The 24,305-nt window shown below is 39.5% G+C and overlaps 1 protein-coding gene across 1 annotated transcript in view; it reads right to left on the bottom strand.

Moving 5' to 3' along the window:
• The window catches only part of POLA1 (DNA polymerase alpha 1, catalytic subunit), a 189,114-nt gene that overhangs the window by 160,901 nt on the left and 3,908 nt on the right, over window positions 1–24,305 (bottom strand). The window contains 16 exon segments of the mRNA XM_038163505.1: window positions 253–428; window positions 1,293–1,409; window positions 3,429–3,518; window positions 4,263–4,324; window positions 5,115–5,199; window positions 6,453–6,610; window positions 7,683–7,821; window positions 8,202–8,276; window positions 15,546–15,662; window positions 16,114–16,226; window positions 19,600–19,778; window positions 20,742–20,919; window positions 21,139–21,334; window positions 22,247–22,345; window positions 23,780–23,842; window positions 24,092–24,207. Of these exon segments, the coding sequence (XP_038019433.1) occupies window positions 253–428; window positions 1,293–1,409; window positions 3,429–3,518; window positions 4,263–4,324; window positions 5,115–5,199; window positions 6,453–6,610; window positions 7,683–7,821; window positions 8,202–8,276; window positions 15,546–15,662; window positions 16,114–16,226; window positions 19,600–19,778; window positions 20,742–20,919; window positions 21,139–21,334; window positions 22,247–22,345; window positions 23,780–23,842; window positions 24,092–24,207 (1,963 nt within the window).

Genomic DNA, 24,305 nt, shown 5'->3' with positions numbered 1-24,305 from the left:
AGGCTTGCATCTCCTGTTAGTGTGCCTACACCAATGCTCCCACAAATCAATTTGCCTCATACATAATAAGCCACCACAAGTAGCATGAAACATTATTTTATCATGTTAAGACAGTATTTAACTTTTCAAATCCCAGCATGCTAAGTCAGCATCCCCACAACAAATCAAGCAAGCAAATGTAAGATTTTATGTCAGGGAATCAAGCTCCTCTGCTCTCCAGAGAAGGATTAAAACTCCCAATCAGCAACGTACCTGTACATATTTGGAATTTCCTCTGGTAGAATTGTTACCTTCTCTGTTTTCAAAATCTGATGGACCAGCTCAGACAAATGATAACTTTTGCAACGAATTAGTTCTTTAGCAGAAATTTCTACATCACAGATCATTCGACCACAGGCAGCATTCCTTTCAGCAAACCCTCCTCGGCCCTTCAGCGTTTTACACAAAGAGAGAAAACACAAATAAAATGAAATATACAAACACCAACAAAAAATATCCACCCACAATATACATTTCTAAGACTCAGTCAAGTCAGCTGGTCACTAAGAACTCGGATACTCTATTAAATAACAATAATACTCAAGGAGTTATAATTATGCCCTAAAAGAATCCATGGTATCTTTCACTGTATGTACATATTGAAAAATATACACTTAACTTTCACTACTGGTTATAGCTTAACTCTTAAACTATCATGCTTTTTTTTTTTTTTTCCTTTAATCATCAGAATAGCCCCAACAAGAGCCTTTGTCTTTCTTCCAAGGATACTTTTTGTAATAACAGCAGGATGAAAAAGTCACAGAACCACAGAGAAATACCCAACTTGGCCTCCAGGAAGGACATGAACAGGCAAGAACACAGCCATGTTCAGCACTTCAATACTCCAAGCTTCAGACATTGTCCTCTGAACAAATATGTAATAAGAGCTGCAGAATTATTAGCTTAGCAGCTCTCTATGGGATGATTCACCCATCAATCCAAATTGCTTTTTCTCATTCTACAGTTACAGCAGACAAAGACAGTTACAGTAAAGACTATTGTAATTAATCTGTCATTACTATCATCTAGTTGAGATAAGTAAACTAAATTAGCCTAACTTGCAATCAGTTTATCCTATTACTGTAATAAAAGTCATATAAACACTCATAATTTCTGATCTGGGACCCACGAAATTCAGCATGACCAACAGTCAAAATACATCAGTGTCACATTTGCAATTCCTCAGAAAAACTAATTCATTTTTAATCACATGCAACATAAAGGGGCTTAAAAGACTTAAGCAATCTTATTACCCCAAGCTTTGGCATATTAGACCTCCTCAGTCGACCTATCTTGGACCAGTGAGGGACTTTGCACAAATTAATTCTTTGAAGCAGCACTTCCAGATCAAATCCATAAATATTATGACCCTTGAAGCAGAAAAAATAACAAAAAAAGGTTACAACAAATGCAAATTGAAAGACTTACTTTCACACCCTCAGTATTCCTTTGCCCTTGGTGATTTTTTCCAACTAATTGATGGCATTATCTCTCTTGTCGACAGCACTTTCTAAGAGAACGTTCATCAACAGTACTCATTAGTCTTAACACTAACAATGCTGCTCAGCAGAATACCAAAATCAGCTCCATAACTGGCTCACTGCACACACAACACAGCTCCATGCTTTGATACCAGAGATTAGGATTTAAAGCCTTCCAGAAAAATCCACAACATTCTCCACAGAGCATATAAAGTTAAGCTAAGAGTAATTCCTTTCCTCTCCACCTGTAAAAGTCACAATAGTGGCATCAAAATACTGTATTCTTTTTTCCTTTGATAGTACAACAGGAACAGCTGTTAAATCTGGGTAGGAAAACCTGGCAAGCAATATTTACATATCAAAGCACTCCAGCAATCTTTGAAACAGTGCTAAATACGTTGATGACACTGGTCTGTACCATCAGGTGAAAGCAAAATGCTACCCTGAGGAACATGAGCCAGCCACCAGGAACTGCAGGTCCCCTCCAGCAGGTACCTCTGTGGAGTGCAAGACTGTGCTTAAGATGGGAGACAGCTCCTTAAGATGGGAGCTGCATTTCAAAGCACTAATTAAACCAGGTGCAAATTAAACTGCACTAACACAGCTCTGCTGTTTTCAGGATAGGAGCTCTCCCACCCCTGCTCTTGGCATCTTCAAGTTTAAGCCACTGGCTGCAGTGCTTCTCCTGATTCCTTGCCATAGGCACCAGGAAGCTCAGGTCACAGGGGAAACACTGGATACCAGCTGCAGGGAGCTGAAAACATCAGGCATTGACTGCTCATTCCATCATATGTGTAGGAATGTGCCCCCTCCTATGGACAGAGTGACAGAACCTTCCTCTGTCCCCCAAAAAGGAAAGAGCCCAGAACCTTCTCCCAGTGATCAGGTAGAAAAGTCACTGACAGGACCTTGGGGCTTCACCTCAAGTTTGGGGACAGCTAATTGGCCATGAGCCAAAAGGTCCCTAAGCCTGGGCCATTGAGTAGAAAAGGACAGAACAAAGAAACCAAATCGCTGTTGTGAGGTGTCTTTACCAGGAGCACAAGCCTGGGGCACCTGGATCGCTTTGAGTTTGTTATTTTGCCTTTATTAAACCTTTTTTGTTCCTGACGCTGTCACATCAGCCTCCTGCTCCTTTTATGCCTCCCAAGGAATGCTGAGCTATTCTGGGGTGTAACGTTGGGGTGTTGAGAGCTCAGCAGATCAGCTCAAAACCCCCAGGCAAAACGCTACACATATGCCCATCACCTAATTATTTGTATCTGCCTACAGAAGTTAGGTAAAATACATACAATCTAACAAGTTGCATGTAATCAACCTCAGACTTAAAACCAACTTCAAACTGTCTTCAGAATTTTATTATGTGAAGTTAGTACTGCACATTAATTAAACATAACAAAAAGAAAGAAAATGAGTAATTATAATAAACCCTCAGCTGATAAAACACTAGAAAACATAAGAACTCTTATTGCAAAACTTTTCTTAGACCTCATGGATTTGTAGAGATGGTTATTTTGATTTACAGCATAAATACAAATTATATGACCATCTGAACTGCAACAGAATCTTAAGCATACCAAGAGTTCCCATTTTTCTAGAAAATCAGAGTTTTTTGTTGTGTTTTGTCTTTCTGAGTAAAGAAAAAAAAAACAAACTTGTTTCAGGTATTGTGAAAATACTGCCTATTTTAGCTATTATAGGAAATAATAGTGCATATAAAATGCTGTCGGGGAAGATTCCATATCATCTTTGTATCAAAATATACCTGCTGTCTCATAAGCAAACTCAATTCATAAGGCAGTCTAAGACAAGCATTAAAAAGCCTCTAAGGGGACAAAAGAAAAAGAACAAAGCTGACCAACAGACAATATGCTTTAATTTAACTCTCAAAGTCTCAGAACTACTCACCACAACAACGTCTGGGTCAATTTTGTGAATCTTCGCAAGGAAAAATCCCAGCAGTGTTCTCTCTGTTGCAGCAATCTCTATTTTAGCATTCTAAAAGGAGCAAGAGAGCACCTGATTTCAGTGACCCAAAAGGTTGAAAATGGAAGCATCTCCTCTCCCCTACCAGTTACATGACAATAACAAAGCATCACAGAGTTCTGCTTTCCCTTCTGTAATTCAAGGATTTTTTCCTCACTCCCATAGACATTGGAAAGCTTTTCTCAGAGGCTTTTTCCCATTCTGCTTTTGAATGCAGGTGTGATATTTTAAGAGCCTTGTAAGAATCCAGCACACCAGGAAAATGCTCCATATGCATCTTTCACTCACAGACTTTTAAGATCACACAGATATAGAGGAAAAACAAAAATAAGTTACTTCATTATACTGTCAGCTCTCCCACCACCCTTTAGACAGGACATCTCCTAAATTTTGACAGACTTTACTCTCCAAGAAAAGAAACAAATTCTCCCAGTTTACTATGAGTACAGTCAGGTATAATGAAAATTAACCACAATTTTAGCCTCTTTGCAAAATCTTTCCAACTCTCCTGCCTAATACCCATCTATTTTAAGAGCACAATTAGCAGCAATACTGAATCACACAGAGCACACACCACTTTTTTACAAGCAACACAAAATAAATAAAAAAACCCTGGATTTAAGTTTGCAGAGTGGAAAACTAACTAAATAATCATTCAACTCCTTTGACTATTTCTCTTCACCACTTACCAAAAGCACCACGAAGTTCATATTCTATAAGGTATTGCAGTCAGAAGGGTTAACAAAAAGAAATTACCTTCTTTTTAATGGCTTCTTTGAAGTCATAAGGAAAAATGCAATCACTCGGTTTGGAAACAGCTGCAAAAAGTGATGTTTGTATTTACACACAAGTTCCTAATAGTCCCCTCCCCATAAGCACCCATTCACAACAAAGTGAGCTGAGCAAACTGACCTCTGATTCTCAACCAGCAGCTTTAAGTGAATACTGTCTTTAAGATAACCAAGTAATTACTAAATTAGTAATTAAATTAACCAAGTAATTACCAAAATTCCAAAATACTAAAGCATTAACAAATCTGAATCAGTCATATCTGAGGTTATTATTGGACATTAAAACCACAGCTCCTGAAGAACTTCCTCTCCCAAGCATTCAACACCTCATCACTTCCAGTCAGTGTCTGAATCTCAAGGTTTAGCTGATATTACTGCAATGACATTGCTGTCACCTAAGAAAACTTGTTTATAAATAATTCTGTTCAGAAGAGCTGAACAGAAAAATAATTAAAGTGACAGTAAATAAACGGTCTAAATTGATGGGCAGAGAAAGCTGGAATAAAACCAATAAAAATTAGGGGAAACTGTATAGAGCAGGGTTACTTTGCATTATCTCAAATTAAGATTTTTTCAAATGAAGTTTTCAATAAAAAGTCAGTAACCAGTGAAGGTAAAAATGGGGAGAAAAGCCTGTCTGAGAGTTGAAATTTTGTCAGTTGTCTATTTTAGACCATTATTGCTGTAGTGACAGAAAGAAATAAAAATTTAAATAAATAAATGAATGTTAACCTCCCCAACCAAAAAACCGAAACAGAACAAAAAAAAGAAAAAACATGAAATTAATTTTTCTACTCAAACCGTTCCATGTACATACCACAGAAGTGAGTTTGAAAAGGAGGCTGAGGGGGAGCCTTATCCAAAGGAAACTTCTGATGAACCAGAGCTGCAAGAGCCACAACCTATACCAAGGAGATATAGAACACACCACTTCATAAGCACAAATAAGCATGACTACTACCCATACTCCTTTCTTCCAGCCTTTTTTTTTTTTTTAAGAGCCCCTCGTCTCTTTTCTCTTGTTTCTCCAACAGATCTTTCTTATTTTAATTCCAGCTACAAATAGTTGAAAAGAAGAAAGCTATCAGTTGATCTCAAGGAAATAAAATAGTAATTGCTCGTAAATGATTATAAATTCCAGAGAAAAAATAACTCACTTTGAAAAACAACAACTTTTATCAGGTTTTGTTCTGAATCTGACCAGACCCCACAATGTAAAGGATTCCTCATGGAGTGCTCCTCATGGAGAGGGGAGATGTGAGCAGGGAGAGAAGCCTTGCCTCAGAGAGGGCTGCCCCTAAACAAGCAGTCAACACTGCCAAGAAGCCAAGAGGTTTAGTGTTTGGAAGCCAGAAGCTTTAATGATGCTTTTGACTGCTTGGCCTGGCTCCCCAGACACTGAACAGAAAACAAAGCAGAAAGGCTTTAAAGCATCTTGGCAAGCAGAGCCCTGACAGTACCTTGTGTATGTCCCGTTACTTTGGCCAGAAAGCACTTACTTTAATAATAATTCACCATGAGGAATAATTCTGCTTGAAAACTTTGCCAACCTATTAGTCTTCAATTCAATTAGCCAGAAACAACTGTCATATCCCATTTGTGAATACTAAATCTCTTCTCCCATCAACAAGAGGCACTTTTTTTTAAACATAACTAAGTACACATTGTGGTCTGCAGTCCACAACTGAGAGCAGCCACCTGTATCTCTCCCCTTTCTGAGGAAAGGTCTGACAGCAGAATAGCAGGTGCTCTAAGATCAAGACCAAATTCTCATTTTAAAGTGAATTTTATAAGCAGAAAAGCCTGGTCATTTTGTCTATAACCTATGATTAGCTGTAGCTTAGTTAATTAATTAATACTAATCCATTAACAGCTGTGCTGGGGCAGTCTCACTTATAACTATGAGGCACAACAGACAAAACAGAAGGCTTGAAAACATACATGGGATCCACTGTCACAGTAAACCCTCCCACCAAGCAGGCCCCCTAGGCCAGAGTGAGATCCCAGTAAAAACTTCTTTGAAAAGCCCAGAGCAGAAACACTTTTCAACAGTAAATATATTTAAATCATGTTTTATGATGGTTTTCCAAGCTTAGGAAACTTTTAGTGTGTATCAAAGAATAAAATCAAACCAAAAAGAGAGCAGATTACTTACCTCATTCTGGTGAGTCTTTGGGTTCTGAATGGTCTTCATGCTGAAGGACATGACCACCAGAGGAGGAGGAGGAGAAAGCTCTTTAACCACATTTACCAAGCTAGGCTTGGTGACCACAGCCTCCACTTTACACCAGCTGACTGGCTGATTTGAAGGCTCTGAGGAAACAACACAAACCACCTCCATTCTTCTGGGAACCACAGACAAGGCTTCCCTGATGGCATTGCTGCACAGAGTGCATCCTTCCAATGTTTTTGGTGGGATAGTCCAAAACATACACTAATCCTACCCAATTTTTGGTAACTCCCTGGGCCCTGACTTCCTATTCAGCAGGAGCTCTTCAACACCGAATAAGAAAGAAAAGATTTGGCTCAAGGTCTGCATAACACAAAAAATACGTCAGGAAGCTTTACAGAGAGTCATCTGTCCTGGTATCAGGTCTGTCAGTGACTGAGCGAGCTGCTGAGAGGAGAACCCCCCTGGTGTCAGCATTCATCCAGACAGTTCTACACTGGGAGTGCCCCAAGGAGACTGCAGCAACAGATGCAGCTTTTGTCCAGTATGACCAACATCCCTATGTTCATGGGAATATGCAGCACACATTGAATAAAGGGCTCTTACCAAGCCAAAATAAAGCAGCGTGACCACCTCTAAAGTGCTACACGTCTATCATGAGGCAGAAAGGATTTAAAACTAAAACAGCTCTACACCACAAACTTTTCCAAGTGTCAGGAAAAAATAAATAAAAACCTAATTCACAAACAAAAAAAAACCCATCTAGCAGCCGTTTGTTCTCAAAAAAACATACTTGCAGAAAAAAAACCCAAATCTTAAGTTACCAAGAGCAGAAAGATGAGACATTTTCAAATCAAGTAAGTTTAGCTCCATATCCATGGCATCAGGGTATGCATCAAACAGCAGCTGCTAGGCACTGTACAGCTCCCCCTCACAGGCATTAAAAGTTATAATCTCATCTGTACCGTGCACAACATTATATGGATATTTGTCACTCCAAAAAGGAAGAATAACTCAAAATCTGTACTAGATAATGAAAATTAATCCAATAAGTTGCAAGGTTAATGAAATAGATGGTGAAAATTAAACCAATAAATTGCAAGGTTAAGGTACAAAATGATAATTCATCTATAAAATTTAAATTTCCCCTACCCCCCAGTCTATAATTCTATGTGTTTCCTAGTAACCAGGTATTTCACATGCAAACCACCATACGTGGATTTTTTATTTCCAGCCAGCAGGGTCCTTTGATCTTCTGATTCATCAAGAGAAGTTCCAGGCTAGAGGTGTTGGTTCCAAAGACATGTGAGAACGTTTGTCCCTTCAGATCTTGGGGAAGCCGAGGGCATTCAGCCTAACAAGTAACAGAGAGCAGGGAGTCATTTCACCCCACAGAAGTCCTCAAGGTTGACAAACCACATTCAGACAGCACCTTAACAAAACAACAGAGTTCTGAAATCACTGTCATCCCCTACAAGCAAAGCCCTAACCCATAATACCCTACAGTAATTGAGGAAATCATACCATAGGCTCCACTTAAAAATCAGGACAATCATGTAAAAATACACTTTTTTTTGAAGTTTAAGTTCAAGTTTAAGTTCTTCATCCTCACTGGATACATCAGCCAAGATTACAATGTTCAATGACCATTTTAATACAGAAACTGCTCATGTTGTAAACTTAATTAGATAAAAAAAACAAGGTATGGTATTTTATCAGATTAATTATACTCACTGAATATTTAACTTCTAGGTATTCAGATTTTGCTGGTACATCTGGAATCTCAAAAGCGTAGTATTTCTCCACTTTCTATACAAAACAAAGGTATTATATTTTCATTATCTCCCAAATGAATATTCATTCTGTCCAATAAGAAAGCTAAAGAAAAAAGGCCAGGCAAAACACACATTTCAAATATCATGGGCTTGATCATATATTACCAATTCTTCAACTCATTACAACCAGCTGAAGACAGTAAGAATATTTTAGTGCCTGTTTTTAATCTCTAAATGTTTTCTTAGCATCAAGAGCTTCTACAGAATTGACTTGCAAGTATACTAATCACTACCAAAAAACACTTGGCAGTTAGGAAAACTCAGAAATATTTTTAAGGTCACAGGTTTCAGACAGACTCATGAGAATTGGTGCCTGCAAATCTCTCCAAAATCTCAAAAGGACTGAAATGGAAAGGGATCTCTAGGCATTGTCTGGTGCAGCTGCCTGCTCAGAGCTGGGTTGATCACAATGGGTTGCTCAGGGCTCTCTCCAGCCAGATATGAATATCCCCAAGGATGGAGACACCACAGCCTCTCTAGGCAACCTGTGCCAGTGCTTGACCTCCCTTCCAGTAAAGCAGTGTTTCAGGTTCTGATGAATTTCACGTGTTTCAAATGCTAGCTGTTGCTATGGTCCTCCACAGGGCACCAGCAAGAAGTCTGCCAGTCATCTTTACTCATGCTCATCAAGCATTTATAAATGATTAAAAGATTTGCACTGCCAATCCCTCACCCTGAATCTTCTCTTCTGCAGGCTGAGCAGTCCCAGGTTTCTCAGCCTCTCCTCACATGACAGATGCTCCAGGCCCTCTCATGAATTCAGATCTTTGCAGTCCTATTCTGAATTTGTTCCAGTAGCACACGTTATTCCTCAGCTGAACACAGCACTCCCCAGGTGCTCACCAGGGCTGCAAAGGGGAAAGGACCAGCTCTTGACACTTGCTGGTAATGCCCATGGCAGTCTTTTCCCCAAGGCTACATGGCTGGCTCTTTCCCAAGCTCCTATGTTCCAAGATGAGCACATCCTTTCCTCCAAGGCTGCCTTCAGCCAGTCAGCCACCATCATCTACCAGTGCCTGAGGTTATTCCAGTCTTCACACAAGACTATTTCCTTTTTTTTATATTTGATGGGATACCTGTAGGTCATAAGATACACCCAACCTGTCTAAATTCCTTTGACAGCATGTCCATCTGGTATATCAGCCTCTCCTGGTTGTGTACTCTCTGCACACTTGCTCTGTGTGTGCTCCATGCAACCACCCAAATCATTAATAGGATGCTCAGCGGGACTGGATCCAGTATCAACCCTTGGGGTGCACCTCTAAGGACTGGCCTCCACCTGGATTTTGTGCCAGTGATCACAACTTTGATCCCAGTAGGGCAGCTGGTTTTCAGTCCACTCCTCTGCCCCCATTTCATCACTTGTCTCTGAGGATGCTATGGCAGGCAGCATTGACAGCCTGACTGAAGCCAAGACAAACAGCCACTGCTCTCCTCTTGTCCACCAAAGCAGTCCATCTCTTCCCAGAAGGCTACCAGCTTGGTGAAGCATTATTTTCCCCTATGAATCCACACCAAACACTCCCCAGCACCTTCTGACATTGGCCAGCTCCCTCTGCACATCCAGGTGCATCCCATCAGATCCCATGTGCCTTTATCTGTCCAATTCCTTTAAATGTGCCCTAACCTGATCCTCCTCCTCTGAGGACAAGAGGCTTGGCTTCTTCTTGGCTTCAGGCTTTCCTTCTGGTCTACTGGCCATCAGAGACTGCTAAAAGTTGGACTAAGCAGTTAAGACCAAGGTGAAGAAGACATGCAGTACCACCGCTTATTCCACGACCTCTGTCACCACGGGTCCTGTCCCTGTCAGCAGCACTTTCCTCGTGGTCTGCCTGTACCTACAGCAGCCTTTCCTACTGTCCATGTCTCCCTCACCAGACCCAGCTCCAGGTGGGATATGGCTTTCCTTTCTCCACCATGATGTCCCTTCCAAAAGCCCATCCTCTAATCCTGACCAGCTCTTTGCCCAGCTTCAGGCAAGGCTCCATGCACTCCCACTCCCCTGATACCAAAAGGGCTTCTCCCTCCTTGCTATCCCAGCCTGTCTTAACCACCTCCTATCCCACCATATGTCTATGATCCCAGCCAGACTGTACCCCTGTAACTGCACACAACTCCTCCCTTTACAGGGCAGGTTTTTGTGTAGCAGCACTTCAGAGAGGAACCCAAGAGAGATGATTTGCCAACCATCTGCCAGCTTTTATCACATGCTCACAGCAAATCATTTCTGTGACACTACTGTATTTTTCATTCTAAGTGACTTAGGTTTCACTAGAAAGTAGTCCAGTTTGTTTATGAATCTCTAACTAAGAGAGTTAAAGAAGTCTGAAGTTAAGTATCACTTCTGCTTTCCTCAGGAACAACAACAATTTTCTACAACACAGCTTGTCAGTTTCTAAGAATAACTACTTTAATTTTCTAAATTATTACAATATCCTGTGCAACAGTGCTCCAGGACCTGCTGAAATGCCATGCCCTACCATGTCATGTGTGTGTTCTGCCCTGCAGTACTTTACAAACCATCTGCACCACTGTTACATACTGTGATTACATTATACCTATGCTAGCACATTACTTTACTACAGGAATTCCTAGAGGCACCTTACATTAAAAATCACATTTCTCACTGGACAATGCACTGTGTGCACCACTTTCTACACAAGACTCAGCATAATATGCCACTAGAGAAAGTTCAGTAAGAAAAAGCAAAATCACCATAAATGGGAATAAAATTGAAAAATTAACAAAATACATGCACAGTTGTATTGTAAATCAAGGGCGACTCTGAAGAGGGGAGAGAAAAAGACGCATCTGACTCCATCATCAGAAGGTTAATTAAATACTTTATTTTACTATATCATTTTATAATCTAAAATTGAATGTTATGCACTCACTCTTGCTCACAACTGCACAGAACTGCATTCATTTTTCATTCTTCCATGATTGTCCCGTGACTGTCAGCAGACAGTCCCGACACAGACACACTCTTGGCCCTGAATAAAACATTCTTACCTTGGGCAAACAATTTCTGTAGTGCATTCTACTTTGGCACAACACAGGCACAGCAAGTGATAAGAATTGTGTTTTCTTCCTCTGATGTTCAGAGAATGTGAACCCCAGAAATATTCTTGGGAAAAACTGTACCCTGCATTTCTCCGTGAGGAGAAATGTGGCAACACGGTTAGGCAAACTTGAAGTTGTTTGGTTTTGGGGTTGGATGGCTGGGTTTTTTCCTTAGATTAACAGCATCAGCAATAGTTCCCTCAGGGTGCTACAAGAGGAAGTGAAGCTTGTTGCTACTGCAGGTGTAAGGCTGCAAAGCTCAGGCAGGAGAGGAGAGGGACCTCTGCTATAAACAGGAGGCAGACAAATCCAGAAACTACTTTGGCATCAACAGCTTCATGGAAACACAAGTGTAACATGACTGGATAGAAGAGCACCGCTATGAAGCCAGATCAGCATTGCAAATTGCCATGCAAATGTAGCTCTGAACTGCTGAGCCACAGCAGCACCCAACAGGAGCAGATCGGAGCTGTGACACAATAGATGGCAATGCACTGCTTTTAGCATACACCACTGGTGCTCCCCTCCTCTTTTTTTGCATTTTAATAAAAACCTCTCAGGCTTCAAACAAGTTCTTGTTGCAAACGCAGGATGAACACAGTATAAAAATAGTCTGCTGTAGTGTTTCATCTGCGTTATTCCACAGAGCTCAGCTCAATTACACCAGCGTCTGGTCATAACTCAGTGAATGAATGCTTGCTGCAGAATAATCTGCCCTTCAAGTGGCCCTTCAGAGAGCAGAAATGAGCAGCAGTGATTAGCTGCTAAGTTCCTAAGTGGAGTAAGGCTGCTTTCAAATTGATTCGTGAAGACTTGCTAACTTGGCAGCAGTGCAACCCATTGAAGCTACAATTAGCAGCAGGTGCAGCAGGAAATGATACGGCTCAAGTGTGTTCAAAGGGACAAAGTTGGGTGGCTGGCAAGGCCAAGAGAACAACCTGTCTCAGTGTCTCCACATCATCACAAAAAGGGACATTCTGAATAAAAGAACTCTGTCAGTAAAAGAACTCTGTCAGGGATGTCAGTAACCCTCCTGATTTCCAGCTAATGATGGAAGAGGAGTGGTTATCATTTTCACAGTACTGTGCAAACGCTGAGACTTCATGTCACTCTGAATGCACTGCTCCCAAGTCTCACCCGAGCAACACAGCCATTTGTTTGAAGTCTTTCAAAACAACAACCCCTTAGCAGCACAGCACTGAACCACTGGCTGCACATCACAGAGCAGGGGAGACCTTCTAAAGCACATTAGCCCTTTACCACACAGAGTCAGTCACAGCTGGGTGGGTGAAGATCACTTCTTTGGAGCATTCATTTAGGTGAATGCCACAACACATTTCAATTTGAGAGCCCTGCACACCCCTATGGACACACAGATGCAAGGGCTGTGGAACAACACCTTGTCTCTGGTGGTCTGAGTACAATGAAAAGGAGTTTGATGGCTCCTTGTGAAAAACAGACTCAGGTATATAACCAGGCAAATTCAGGTATCTCAGAGAGGAACAGAAGAAAAGGAGGGCACAGCAATGGGACAACCCCATCACTTCTACGATTATCCTGCAGAAAGCACAAAGCCTCCCTGCTGCAGAGGCGTAAGCCTGGCCAGATTTGGTGCCATTGCTCACAGTCAATTTTGTGTAATCTGGAATATCTGAGTTACTGTAATACTATCTTGGAATACTCCTCCACTAACAGCCCTGCTCTACTATCCTGTGCTTTCTCTTACCTCCCATATTACTACTGCAGTACCTTCCTAATATTTCCAGTTCTCATTAAACCCTCCCAGAATGCAGTAACTATCAAAATTAGCAGAAAATTACACAAGCAAAATAAAGCTGGATAGCTTTTATCCTTTTAATAAAACTCAGTTTACTTAAGAATTCAAAATAATTTGAAATTTTTCCTGTTCAGAAACAATTCTGGTAGGTTATTTCAGAGCCCTGTGCCAACTATCCTGCCTAATTTATTCATGAATCAAAAATTACAAATTCACTCTTTTGCTAAAACTCTCCTTTAAATAGCTCTCTGGCTGCTCATCCCCTTTTAATGTTTCTAGCGAGCAAACAAGTCTTATCATTATTCTTCACTTTACTAGCTAAAAAAAAAAATTAAAGCTCTTTCACAGTCATCTCTGGTATAACTGTCCTTTTGTCTCATCCTTCTAATTGCCATCTTTCCTATCAGCAGTCACTTGAGTTAATCTTTCCTCTTTTCTTTCACCCTTTAATGAGGGTGATCAAGTGTTACAATATTTAAGGGAAAATCTCAACAGTGTCTTAGTGCTCCTACTTCCCCACCCTTGTGGTACATCCAAGGACCCCACATGCACTGCAGCCACGTACCCAGACAAGACTGTGGGGCCCTTTGCCCTGAGATCTGTGTAAGCTCAGTAAAAATCTGACAGGTTTTACCTCGATTTTTAAGAGCCATCTTTGAATTTTCAACTACATTACTCTATTACCTCATTCACATTATTCTCACTTGGCACACCATGGAAAACATGGAGGTTTCCCAAAATTCTGCAAGCAGATCGGCATCTTTTGAGACCTTTCTCCCTCTTTCCTTTCTAGAGTACAAGTGTACTACTCTCTTTTAATAAAAAATTGTTTTCCTTTGAGTTCTCTCCCTCATTCCTGAAAGGAACAGTGAGCTATCAGCAACTTGTTTTTAATTTGTTGTTAAATTTACTCCTTTCAGAGTAAATTTACTCCTCATCCCTTATGTAGTTATGTTATAATCAACTATACTCGAGAAATAACAGAAAACTGAAAAATCTAAATTTACATCAGTTTTGAGAGAAAAAACATACTACAGCAAAAAAAAAAAAAAAAAGGTTTCACAAAGTACTGATGTCACGTCCATTTTCCCTGAACTCAGTAAATAACACACTAAGAAGTTGCTGGAAAGATGTTCTGTCTTGCATGATTTTGGTATTTGAGAAACATTGCTCACGTTTTCACTTCAACAACTGAAACTTTCAGAATGACTCTAGCTAAGTTTGGATGAGATGACCTCCTGAGAATTTTTCCAGCCTGAATTACCACACAAACTGTTTTTATTTTCCCCCATTTACATACTGTTAAATTCCATTCTTCCAGCATTTTCACTTGTCATCTTACTTGCTGATTAACTATTCAGGAATGAATCCTGTAAAATCACAAGATTGCCAGGATGGGGAAAGTTACAACTAATGAAAATCAGCTTTGCCAGACTAATGACATGTTATTTCAAGAAATATAAACCTTACTGAGTACTTCAGTCAGAACATATTTTTCCCCTAACTTGAATGTTTGCCACGTTTCTCCATCCAAGCTTCCCACCTCTGCCCTCCCCTGTGAAAGACATGCTCTGTGTAAGTGAACAATAAAGCTCTGACACTAGCAAACCAATTCAGTCCAAATCTGCAACACTCTCAGCAGTATCAGCTCTTTTCCTGCAGACTCGTGACAAGCACTACATTAATTTATGTGCAAAGTTTCCAATCATAGAGACATTCTGTTTTTCCAATGTCATTTTAAAGATTTGTTGAGCAAACAGAGCACAGTAAAATAACACTTTTAAGACTATTGCCCATCACTCTAAGCACAGAACAGCTTTCAAGACTGAATGACAGTCCTCACTCGTTACCTCCTGCACAGCCACACTATGACAACCCACGCTCTGAGCAGCATGCACTCTGAACAGATAAATCTGCAAAGGTGAGAAGAAGGATGAGACACGCCAGGAGAGAAAGTTCAGTAAGATGTCCGGTCAAATGCAACGACAGTGTAATCCCAGAGTACTGATTTACCTGCTGGACAACACAATCTTTCATCTTAAACTCTGACAACATGAGCTGGTACTAAGGCTTTAGGTATCAAAACTTTTATCTGTTCTGCATTCTCAACAACAGCTCAGCAAGCCAGTCTGACACTCAGCTCAGTTTTACAGAAGCTAACGAGTGACTATTTACAAAAGCATTGTTTAAACTTCTGGTGGAATAGCCATGCTGCAGATTTACCATTCTTAAAGGAATATAGGTATTTTGGAAGGTTTTTACAAACAGGTAAATATACACATGTCAGGAGTTATATATTTGCAATTTGGCACAACCTCCCTCCCCGGAGAGTGTTTCAACAGCCTTCCCACCTTACAAACCAGAACAACAGAAGATGACCAAATAGGATGCTTGCAAACAAACCTTGGATTTGAACTTCATGATCTTGTACTTTGGTGAAATGGTGTCGTTAAATTCCTTGAAAACACTCATTATAGTTACTGGAGTCTCTGTCTCTTTACCAGTAGATAGGTCGATTTCCTCAAAAACAGAAGTGAGGTTTTACAAATTAACAAAAATGTCAGCAGACATGACAATAATTTTACTTTGCTGTTATGAATCATATAGCTCTTTTTTTACGAAGAGCTAAAATGCTATCAGCCAAGAAATTCCAAATTCAGCAAATATTCCTTGAAACAGAATGTTTAAAAAGCACTAAGTTCTCTAGTAATACTTCAAGACCACTTTATTTGCAAAGCAGCAAGTCTAAGGGTAAAAAATTGTCTGTCTTTGTTATTTAGGGTCAGGGGAAGTCACAGGGCTCTGCTCTGCAGCTCACAAGTGATACAGTGTGCACATTGTTTTTAACTTTATCACCTACATCAGACAACACTGGCTTCCAACAGCTTCCATGAACACTGCTAAACCCCCTAACCTGCCACGAGCAGACAGAAAGGCACTTATGTTTGATGTGTTTTAAAGTCACACTTACTGTTTCACGTGGCAGCAGATAAATAGTTCTCTCAATATTTTTCACTGTCACACAACAGCTGACATAGGTGGTTGCAGATTCAATCCAAACTTTGCCAAACAAAAATACCACACCTAAGAGAGAAGGGCAAAGAATTCAATATGCAATTTTAAAATTATTCATTTCTAATCTTGCTTGAAGCAGCTTGTAATGTGTTCCTGCATTGAAACACAACCATTGCTGTGTTAGATCCTTGAACAACAAATCTTTCCAATGCATCAGCACATTCTAAATTGTTTTAAACACCAGCTTCACAAACAGACACCTGTATCATTCTTCCTGCCTCTGCCTCCATTGCTATAGTAACACCTGGCATGTAAAATCCAAAATGGCATTACACAGCCAGCCTCAAAATTCTGTTCTGATACTCCATTGCTGCCTGTATTAGTTTGATAATCCCTGGAGAGAGGGAGGAAGGAGAGAGATGTCAGTGAAAGCTGAAGATTATGAGAATGCCTGTGCTGTCAATCAATCTCTAATATGTTATCTCCAGTTTTGCACTCTCCAGCTAGACCAGAACAATTGACTCCTTCTCCCTATACTTCAGTACCCCGAGATCAAGACTCAATTACCAATAAAACCTGTAGAAAAACATTCTGAAGACAACAACTAGAAGCTGATCAGCTTTCAAGTGACTGTTTTTAACAAATGAGGACACCAAAAGATGCATGACATTCCTAGGAATCCTGGGTGCCGAGACAGCAGCTGTAACCAAGGGAGACACTCAGAAAGATTATCCAGAGCAGGACCAGTGGCAACTGACTTCACTGTGGACAATGTCATTACAGTACATGCACATCTTTGAGCCCAGAGATCTTGGCAACAGAACAAAGTGCTGCAAACTGCTCATCAAATTATAACACAGTACCAAGCCACCCAACTGTCACAAACAGTTTGCAAATTACAAGTACAAAAAACTTCCAAGTGTAACTCAGAAACCTGGCTTTACCAGGTTCCCTTCAAGATCCAAATAATTTGGAATTTGATTATATGGATGAGACTCTTCCTACAGCATACTACTGGTGATGAAAACAGAAATATCCATGCTGAGACTGTCTCAGAAACAGGGTTTCATGCACAGAATCTGCATTTCTCCTTGGCCTGGCAATGCACAAACAAGTCCTTGGTTAAGAGTAATAACTTATCTTTGCCAGCAGATCTATCAGACATAAAGGCACCTTTCTTACTCCATTAGATCAAAGATAAATCAGTGAAGATGCACTAAGATGGATGACAGAGTCAACGTGACAGGCTATGAAAAATCATTTTCTGAGTGCTTGGAATAGATGTGAACAAGACTACTTTTGTCAAGGACAGAGAATGCTGCGGTTTTGAAGATGATGAGAGCAAGGATACAAGTTTCAGCTGCACAAAGTATCTTAAGAAATTTTAATACAGATGCAATCTTGAAGATTTAGACAGTTTGAATAGAAGTATGGAGAAAGAGCTCCAATTGCAGATCTAAGTGACAGGGAAGATCAAGTTCTTGTCCCCTGCAATCTTTTACTTTTTTGTTAAGGGATAAAAAAAACCCATCTGAGATAGGTTTGTATCATAGAGAAAGATGAAACTGTGAGAAAGACCACAAAACAGTAACTGACTGCTTGAACAGCTGGAAGTACTAAGAGCATGGAGTAGTTAATCTGTCAGTGGAGTACATATAAGCAGGGAAGTAAAAAGAAGGATACATGAGCCAGTCAAAGATAGGGTAAAAAGATGCCTGGATCGCAAAGACAAACTTCTATCAATTCTAGCACGGACAAATAAGTGGTCTTAATAACCAAACTTCACAGAATTAGATTACTTTAAATGGAAGGAACCTTTTGAGAACATCCAGTTGAACACTGGCACACACTATCAGCCCCACAGACAGTAAAAGCAGAACTAACTTCAAAGAGTTTTCTGAGACATTCCATGCAAAAACAAAAACAAAACAATCAATGGAGAGATATCAAGCCTTATTCCCTGCATGGCTATGGAAAGAATAAAGAAAGAAAAAATACTAATAAATCTTATAAATCAAAGCTTGTGAAAAGAAAGATCATATTACTAAATGAACCAAAAGGTAAGCAAAGTCAAAACACAGAGAAAATGTCTTTCAGAGGGGAAAAATATAAGGGCAGGTTTTATTCGTTATTTCTTTAAAATGTTAATAGGATCACAATTCTCAACTTCTCTGCCTAAGATCATAAAGGGAATTAAGAAACGTAAGCCTCCAAAAAATCATTAAGTTTGAAAGAGTCTTATGATTATGGTATAGTATTTACTCTTCAGGCAATGCATTTGACATCACAGCAAATGAGGCACAAACAAAGATCATGAACATGTTAAACAAAAAGCAATATCAAAATTTTCCCTTCTACATTACTAATTGAAAACAGGTGCAGTCTTTATTATTCAATCCTGAAAAAGTCATAATGAGAAAAGAACACTCCTTGCATGCGAGGAACAGAAATCCTTTCATAATTATGTTCCATTCAGCAATCACTGACTTAAAAGACAAAAAAAAAGGAAAAATAACAATAGCGAGTTCTTTACAAGCAGCAATTTTATATTAGAGCCATTGATTTCATCAAGATATCTATGATTATTACCACTCCCATCACCAAGCTGTTCAGCCCAGCAGAGTCTTATATTTAAGTTTGGCATCCCAACTCACAACAAAAGGTGTTAACAAAGAAATGTATCTGACTCAATGCTTACAGCTTCAACTGAAAAAAACCTCCAACAACACGTGAAAGAACCTTCTGGTAAACACACATGAAGCACAAACTAGAAACCCAATACCCTAAAGCTGCTGATGAAATGAAGGGATGGATGGGAAGTGCTCAGAACAGATGTGAACACAAATTGTTTTGTCAGAGCTGAGATCAGAATGATGCAATTTGAAGAGTATGAGAGCTAGAAATCTTAATTCAAAGACAATCTTCAAGATTTAGATAGTCTGAATTAACGGATAAAAAATACAAGACAGACCTTGTATTTTTCAGACCACCTTCCTCCCTTGACAGACATACCTGTCCTTTGCACAAAATCATGCAACTGCTATAGCACAGGCTTTTTATTCATCTACGTGAATTTTGAGCTACTTTTCCAAAAACAAGAAAGCATGCTCAGTTGTTGCATCACTAAGAAAGAAATTAACAACTTCAGCTTGCTCCTGGAGCGTATAAAATTTTAACAAAGACAATGCATCACCAACACTGGACAGTCCCTTTTACTCCCCTACCTCTACACTAGGCCAAGAGATGACATTCTTCCCCCAGTCACAGTGCCCTGCTCTGCCTCTTCTGTACAGGGGTACAGAAAAACAAGAGATTAACACCTTAGAGCACAGAGACACAGGGCAACTGGATGTAATTCAGCCAAGTCTGAAAACCCCAATTTTCAAAAAAGAAAATCTGAACAAAAAGAATCAGATTAGCATTTTCTGCCTTTAACTGTTACCTGGCTGACTGAACTGATCTTCATAAGCATCCAGCCAATAAAATCTGAAGACTTGATCATCACTTTCCCCATTCACAAGTGGAAGGAGATTGGGGTCCAGCTGAACTTCTGCTGCCACTAGATCAGCTTCATCCTCATCAATTCTGTCCCAACATGAGAGACCTGGGAGAGAACAACTCCTGCAGGTTTTGCAGAAGAATAAAAGAACAATTTAAATTGTACCTTTGCTATAATTACCACTGCTTTTTTTCCAGGCCTATATTCTCACACCTTTTGTTTCTCTTTCCACTACCAAGCACCATTCCCAACAGCTGGGATCCCTCAGGTTTCTTCTGGAAAGAGGGATGGAGTCACAAGGACAGAAACCCACATTTAAGTATGGCCCTTGATACACCACAAACAGGCTTTGGAAATCAGTGGCCTGGTATTTTAGCCTTGGTCAATTTAAGTCTTCACATATCAAATATATCCATCTATCTATCCAAGCTGCTTACTGGAACAAAGGATTATTTCAACAAAACTACCTTTTCAGTCATTACATGTTTAGGTATTTTTCATCATTCAACTATTTTACAGTTTGAAGTATTCTGTTATGGAAACATACGACTCAAGATTTTCCAAACAACAAAAAATAAAAAACAAACAAACAAAAAACCAAAAACAAAAACCCAAAACCAAAACCAACCCAAAAAACCAACCAAAGCAGGGAAAAGGCCACCTTTTTCCTATTTCCAAAGACATAGCTGTTCACCATTACTTTTAGCAACAAAACTTTACCTACATCTATTACAAAATACTTTCAGATCCACTTAGAGTAAGTATTATTAGAAATTCCTTAGTTTTGCTTACTGACATCAAAGTTCACTATTCAGCACTTACACTGAGTCACCTCAGTGTGCTGAAATACATGCTGTCACATGCTAGATCCCAAAAACATCAATTATTTTTCAATTAAGTAGCTATCAGCATGTTACTATTCTTAATGTAACTACGAAGAAAAAAGCATTGCATAGCATTATTATCATTCTGTCTATATCCCAATTCTCCCTGTGGCAAAGACAAATATGAAGCTAAATCTAAGGCTAATGGAAACTGAGACCCTTCTTAGTGGAAGAAAAAAAAGAAACAAAAGAGATTCTTACAAGACAGATGTCTCTTTCTTCTCTGATTCCAGCTGCTCTGTCTCTTTCTCCTCAATTTCATTGTCTCTTTTCAAGCTTTCAGCTGTCTCAGGTATAGTTTCCACATGCTCTGCTTCCATAGGTTCATCGAAGTCCTCCTCATCAAAATCCATCATTCCCTGATCATCATCTGGAAGTGCTGCAGGTAGAACTAAAGGCTTGAATCATCAAAATGGCACACTGCATACGATAGCAGTATGCAGAGATAGCACACCATAAGCATGACCATAATATACACTATTGATAGCTTAAATATGATACTTTGTTCTATCTAAACTAGTACAATTTAACAAGTGCTTTAAAACTACTACGCCATATTTAGAGTTTCCAGAATTGGGTTTTCATTTACTTTTGATACCTTTAGTTGCTTTCTCTCCTACTGCCTTCACTATTCCCTCATTTTCCATAGGTTTTTGCACGTGCTTGGTGTCCTCATTTTCAGAGACTCTGACAGATTTTGCTGTATTATTGGGGTGTTTAGGATGAAATGAAGCTGGAGGAAGAGTTTCCTTTCCGACAGGAGCAGGAGCTTTCTTTGATATAGGGGTGATTACCTGAAAAACATTTCCACCATGAGTTAAAAATAATCTTGTAAGAGCAAAGAAGAAAAAAAAAAAAAAAAAAAAAACCAAAATCTTTCTATTTGCAGATCTAGTGACCAGGGGAAGAGGAAAAGTTCCATATATTTTGCACCATGATCCTCTCTTACTGCATCTCCCCATTTCTTCCCAATTGCTTCTAGTTTTGAACACAACTGTTGAGTAGCACTGGCGATTATTTTCAACCTAAGAGTTGATGTCACAGTTGATGTTCACCAACCAGATGTATCTACACCACTCCGTTTTCCTTCTACAGACCATTACCAACTATCTCTTTGTATTTCCAGCTATAAAATCCTTTCCATTCACCAGAAATCCTAACAAAATGCTAGCCTTCCATCCTCAGCAGCCCATCCTCCTCACACTCCAAAATCTTCCACTATGGCAAACTTCTATCCATAGCAACAATTTTCCATTTGTTTTTCATTTCTGCCAATGACTGGTTTCTTATCCTTTTCCACTCTGCTGCTTATTTCACCTCCCATCCTGCTCTCCTTGCCACAAGGTTCTTTTCTACTCTTTGGAAAAGAGACAGAGCAGAAACTAACCTTCATGTGACACACTGAACACTGTAACAACAGTTTCACCTGTCAAATGTACCAGCTACAAACTATATCATATATGTGTATATATATATGTGTGTATACATATACACAAACTATACTACAGGCACAGAACTAATTGTACTGTTTATGTGTTCACACGAAAAGCAATCAGAAAAAGCACAAAGTGACACTGTAACACTGCTATGGAAGCTGAGGAGAAAGTTAATTTCCAGGAGGAGAAACAAAAGTCAACATTATTCAAATCAACAAAAACACAGATTAGTGCTTATTATTAATGAGAACATTTTTTTCCCCACTTTACCTTGGGAGTTTGGGACTGTACAGAGAAAGGATTGAGTGGCACTCCAGCAGATCTTTTTCTTTTCAGCACTATAACTGGTGGTGGACTTAGCTGAACTGTCTGAATATTGAAAGAACAGAGAAAGTGACAAAAGGAAGAGTTTTTTAGTGTTTTCTTTTGCCTTGGTTCATAACATTTTCCATCAAAGAGAAAGAGAGACACCAATATTTTTGGCTGATGAAGAAACACCTCCTGATATGAAACCCAGCCCCATAAAACGATGTTACCTGAGCAATCAGCCCATGAAGACACACACTAGACTTTTTGGGAGAGGAAACAATCTGAAAAAAACTGCCATCAGTAAATGAAACGGTCTTCAAACAGTAGGAATTTGTACCTTTATTGCACAAGTATCAGAATAACTTGTGCTGCTTTTCATGTCTGCTAAAGTAGTAGTTTTGAATATAGGTGCCTCATGAAAGGCTGAAGTGCTCTTTCAGTACTGTTCCACTAGAGGAAAACACATTTTAACTTATTTACATTTTACTTATTTACAGATATTTTATAGTTGACCTTATCGACAGCTAATGACAAAAGAAATTTTAGAAAACAAACAACAAAACAAGAAGAAAATCAGTAGCTAACTAGTATTTAAGTAAATAGAAGCCATAGTGTAATTAAAATTATTTTCCCTAATCAATGTTCCACAAATTTGACAGCATTAAATTTCATTTCTTTAATGACACCAGAGGGGCAGTGGGGGCAGTTCCAGTCATGGGAGGTTTTATAGCCTCAATCAGATGTCACAAGGAGGAGTAAAATAATAAGAACACAAAACTAAGAGAATAACCTTACATTGGGACGTCCTGTACCCTTTACTGGGCTGAAAAAACATGTTAAGCTTATTATGGTTCAACATATTCCACCTCAGTACCTCACCACTACAGCAGCTTCGACATTTCCATGTGAGCAATCCTTTAGGTTTTAAGAAATCTTGCTAAAAGGACATTACATATTTGAGACAGTCCAACCCTGTCACAGCAGCCATCCTGCACTCCTGCCTCCCAGGGAGTGTTAACCTGGCTCCCTGCAGCAAATCATGGGAAGCAGGAGGCACACAGAGGTTCAGCTTACATCACCTGCTGAAACACTCAGCTCCTCCCATACAGGTCAGACGGAGATGCCCCACAGCTCCCTGGCTGAGGTGTGCTGACACATATACACAATGCAGAGGCAGTCAGGTCCTCTTTCACTCCACAGTGACTAAAACCTTGAAGGCTGCATTAGCACAGGCTCCACATCATCTTGATATAAACCATTTGTAATCAGGAGATAAAGGTATTGCCTTACCAAGCAATGCTGTCATGCAGCATCTGCACAGTGGAGACAACAGGCAGACAGCATACACACATGGAATATAGCAATGAGATGTGCTACAGATGAAATTAGTCTTAGGTTGTCTAGTTTCACAAAAAAAAATGTATTTTCTTGGTGTGTTCCGTGACAAATTAATGGATTAAGGTTGTTTCCAACAGATTTTATTAACATACTTACTTCAGCACTAATATCTTGAAGAATATCCCCAAGTAAATCATCCTTGGACAGGTCCACAGTTTTCTGTAAGGTAAGATGAGCCAAAGAGTTCTCATTTATATGTGCAAACCCAATCAGAAGAACAGCAGTAAATGACTACAGGATTTCCACAAACACACACAACATTTTCAGAAATGCTCCAGACACAAGGGATCAAAATAGAAGTTTGTCTCGTTAGACACAAGAAACTCAAATGAACCTTTGGTTTATTCCACTCCCACTAAAACTGTGAACAAATCAGAAATATTTAAATTCAAAAATGTAAAAACTTACATCTGTGTTTTTCTTCCCAGCACTGGCCATAAACATAGACTTAATTGTGTTTGGCTTTGACACCACAGGTTTTTTCACATTCTTTTTATCAATTGTAGATGTTTTGCCACCTTTTCCTACCAAAACAAAAAATTTAAAAATGTGAATTTCACGTAAAAAAATTCAATGTTTCCAGGTCCAGTTATTAGCAGGGATAGGCAGCCAAGGTAGTCTG

This window comes from Motacilla alba, chromosome 1, assembly GCF_015832195.1.
Source record: "Motacilla alba alba isolate MOTALB_02 chromosome 1, Motacilla_alba_V1.0_pri, whole genome shotgun sequence".
Classification (NCBI taxonomy): Eukaryota; Metazoa; Chordata; class Aves; order Passeriformes; family Motacillidae; genus Motacilla; species Motacilla alba.
This window is presented reverse-complemented; position numbering and strand designations above follow the sequence as displayed.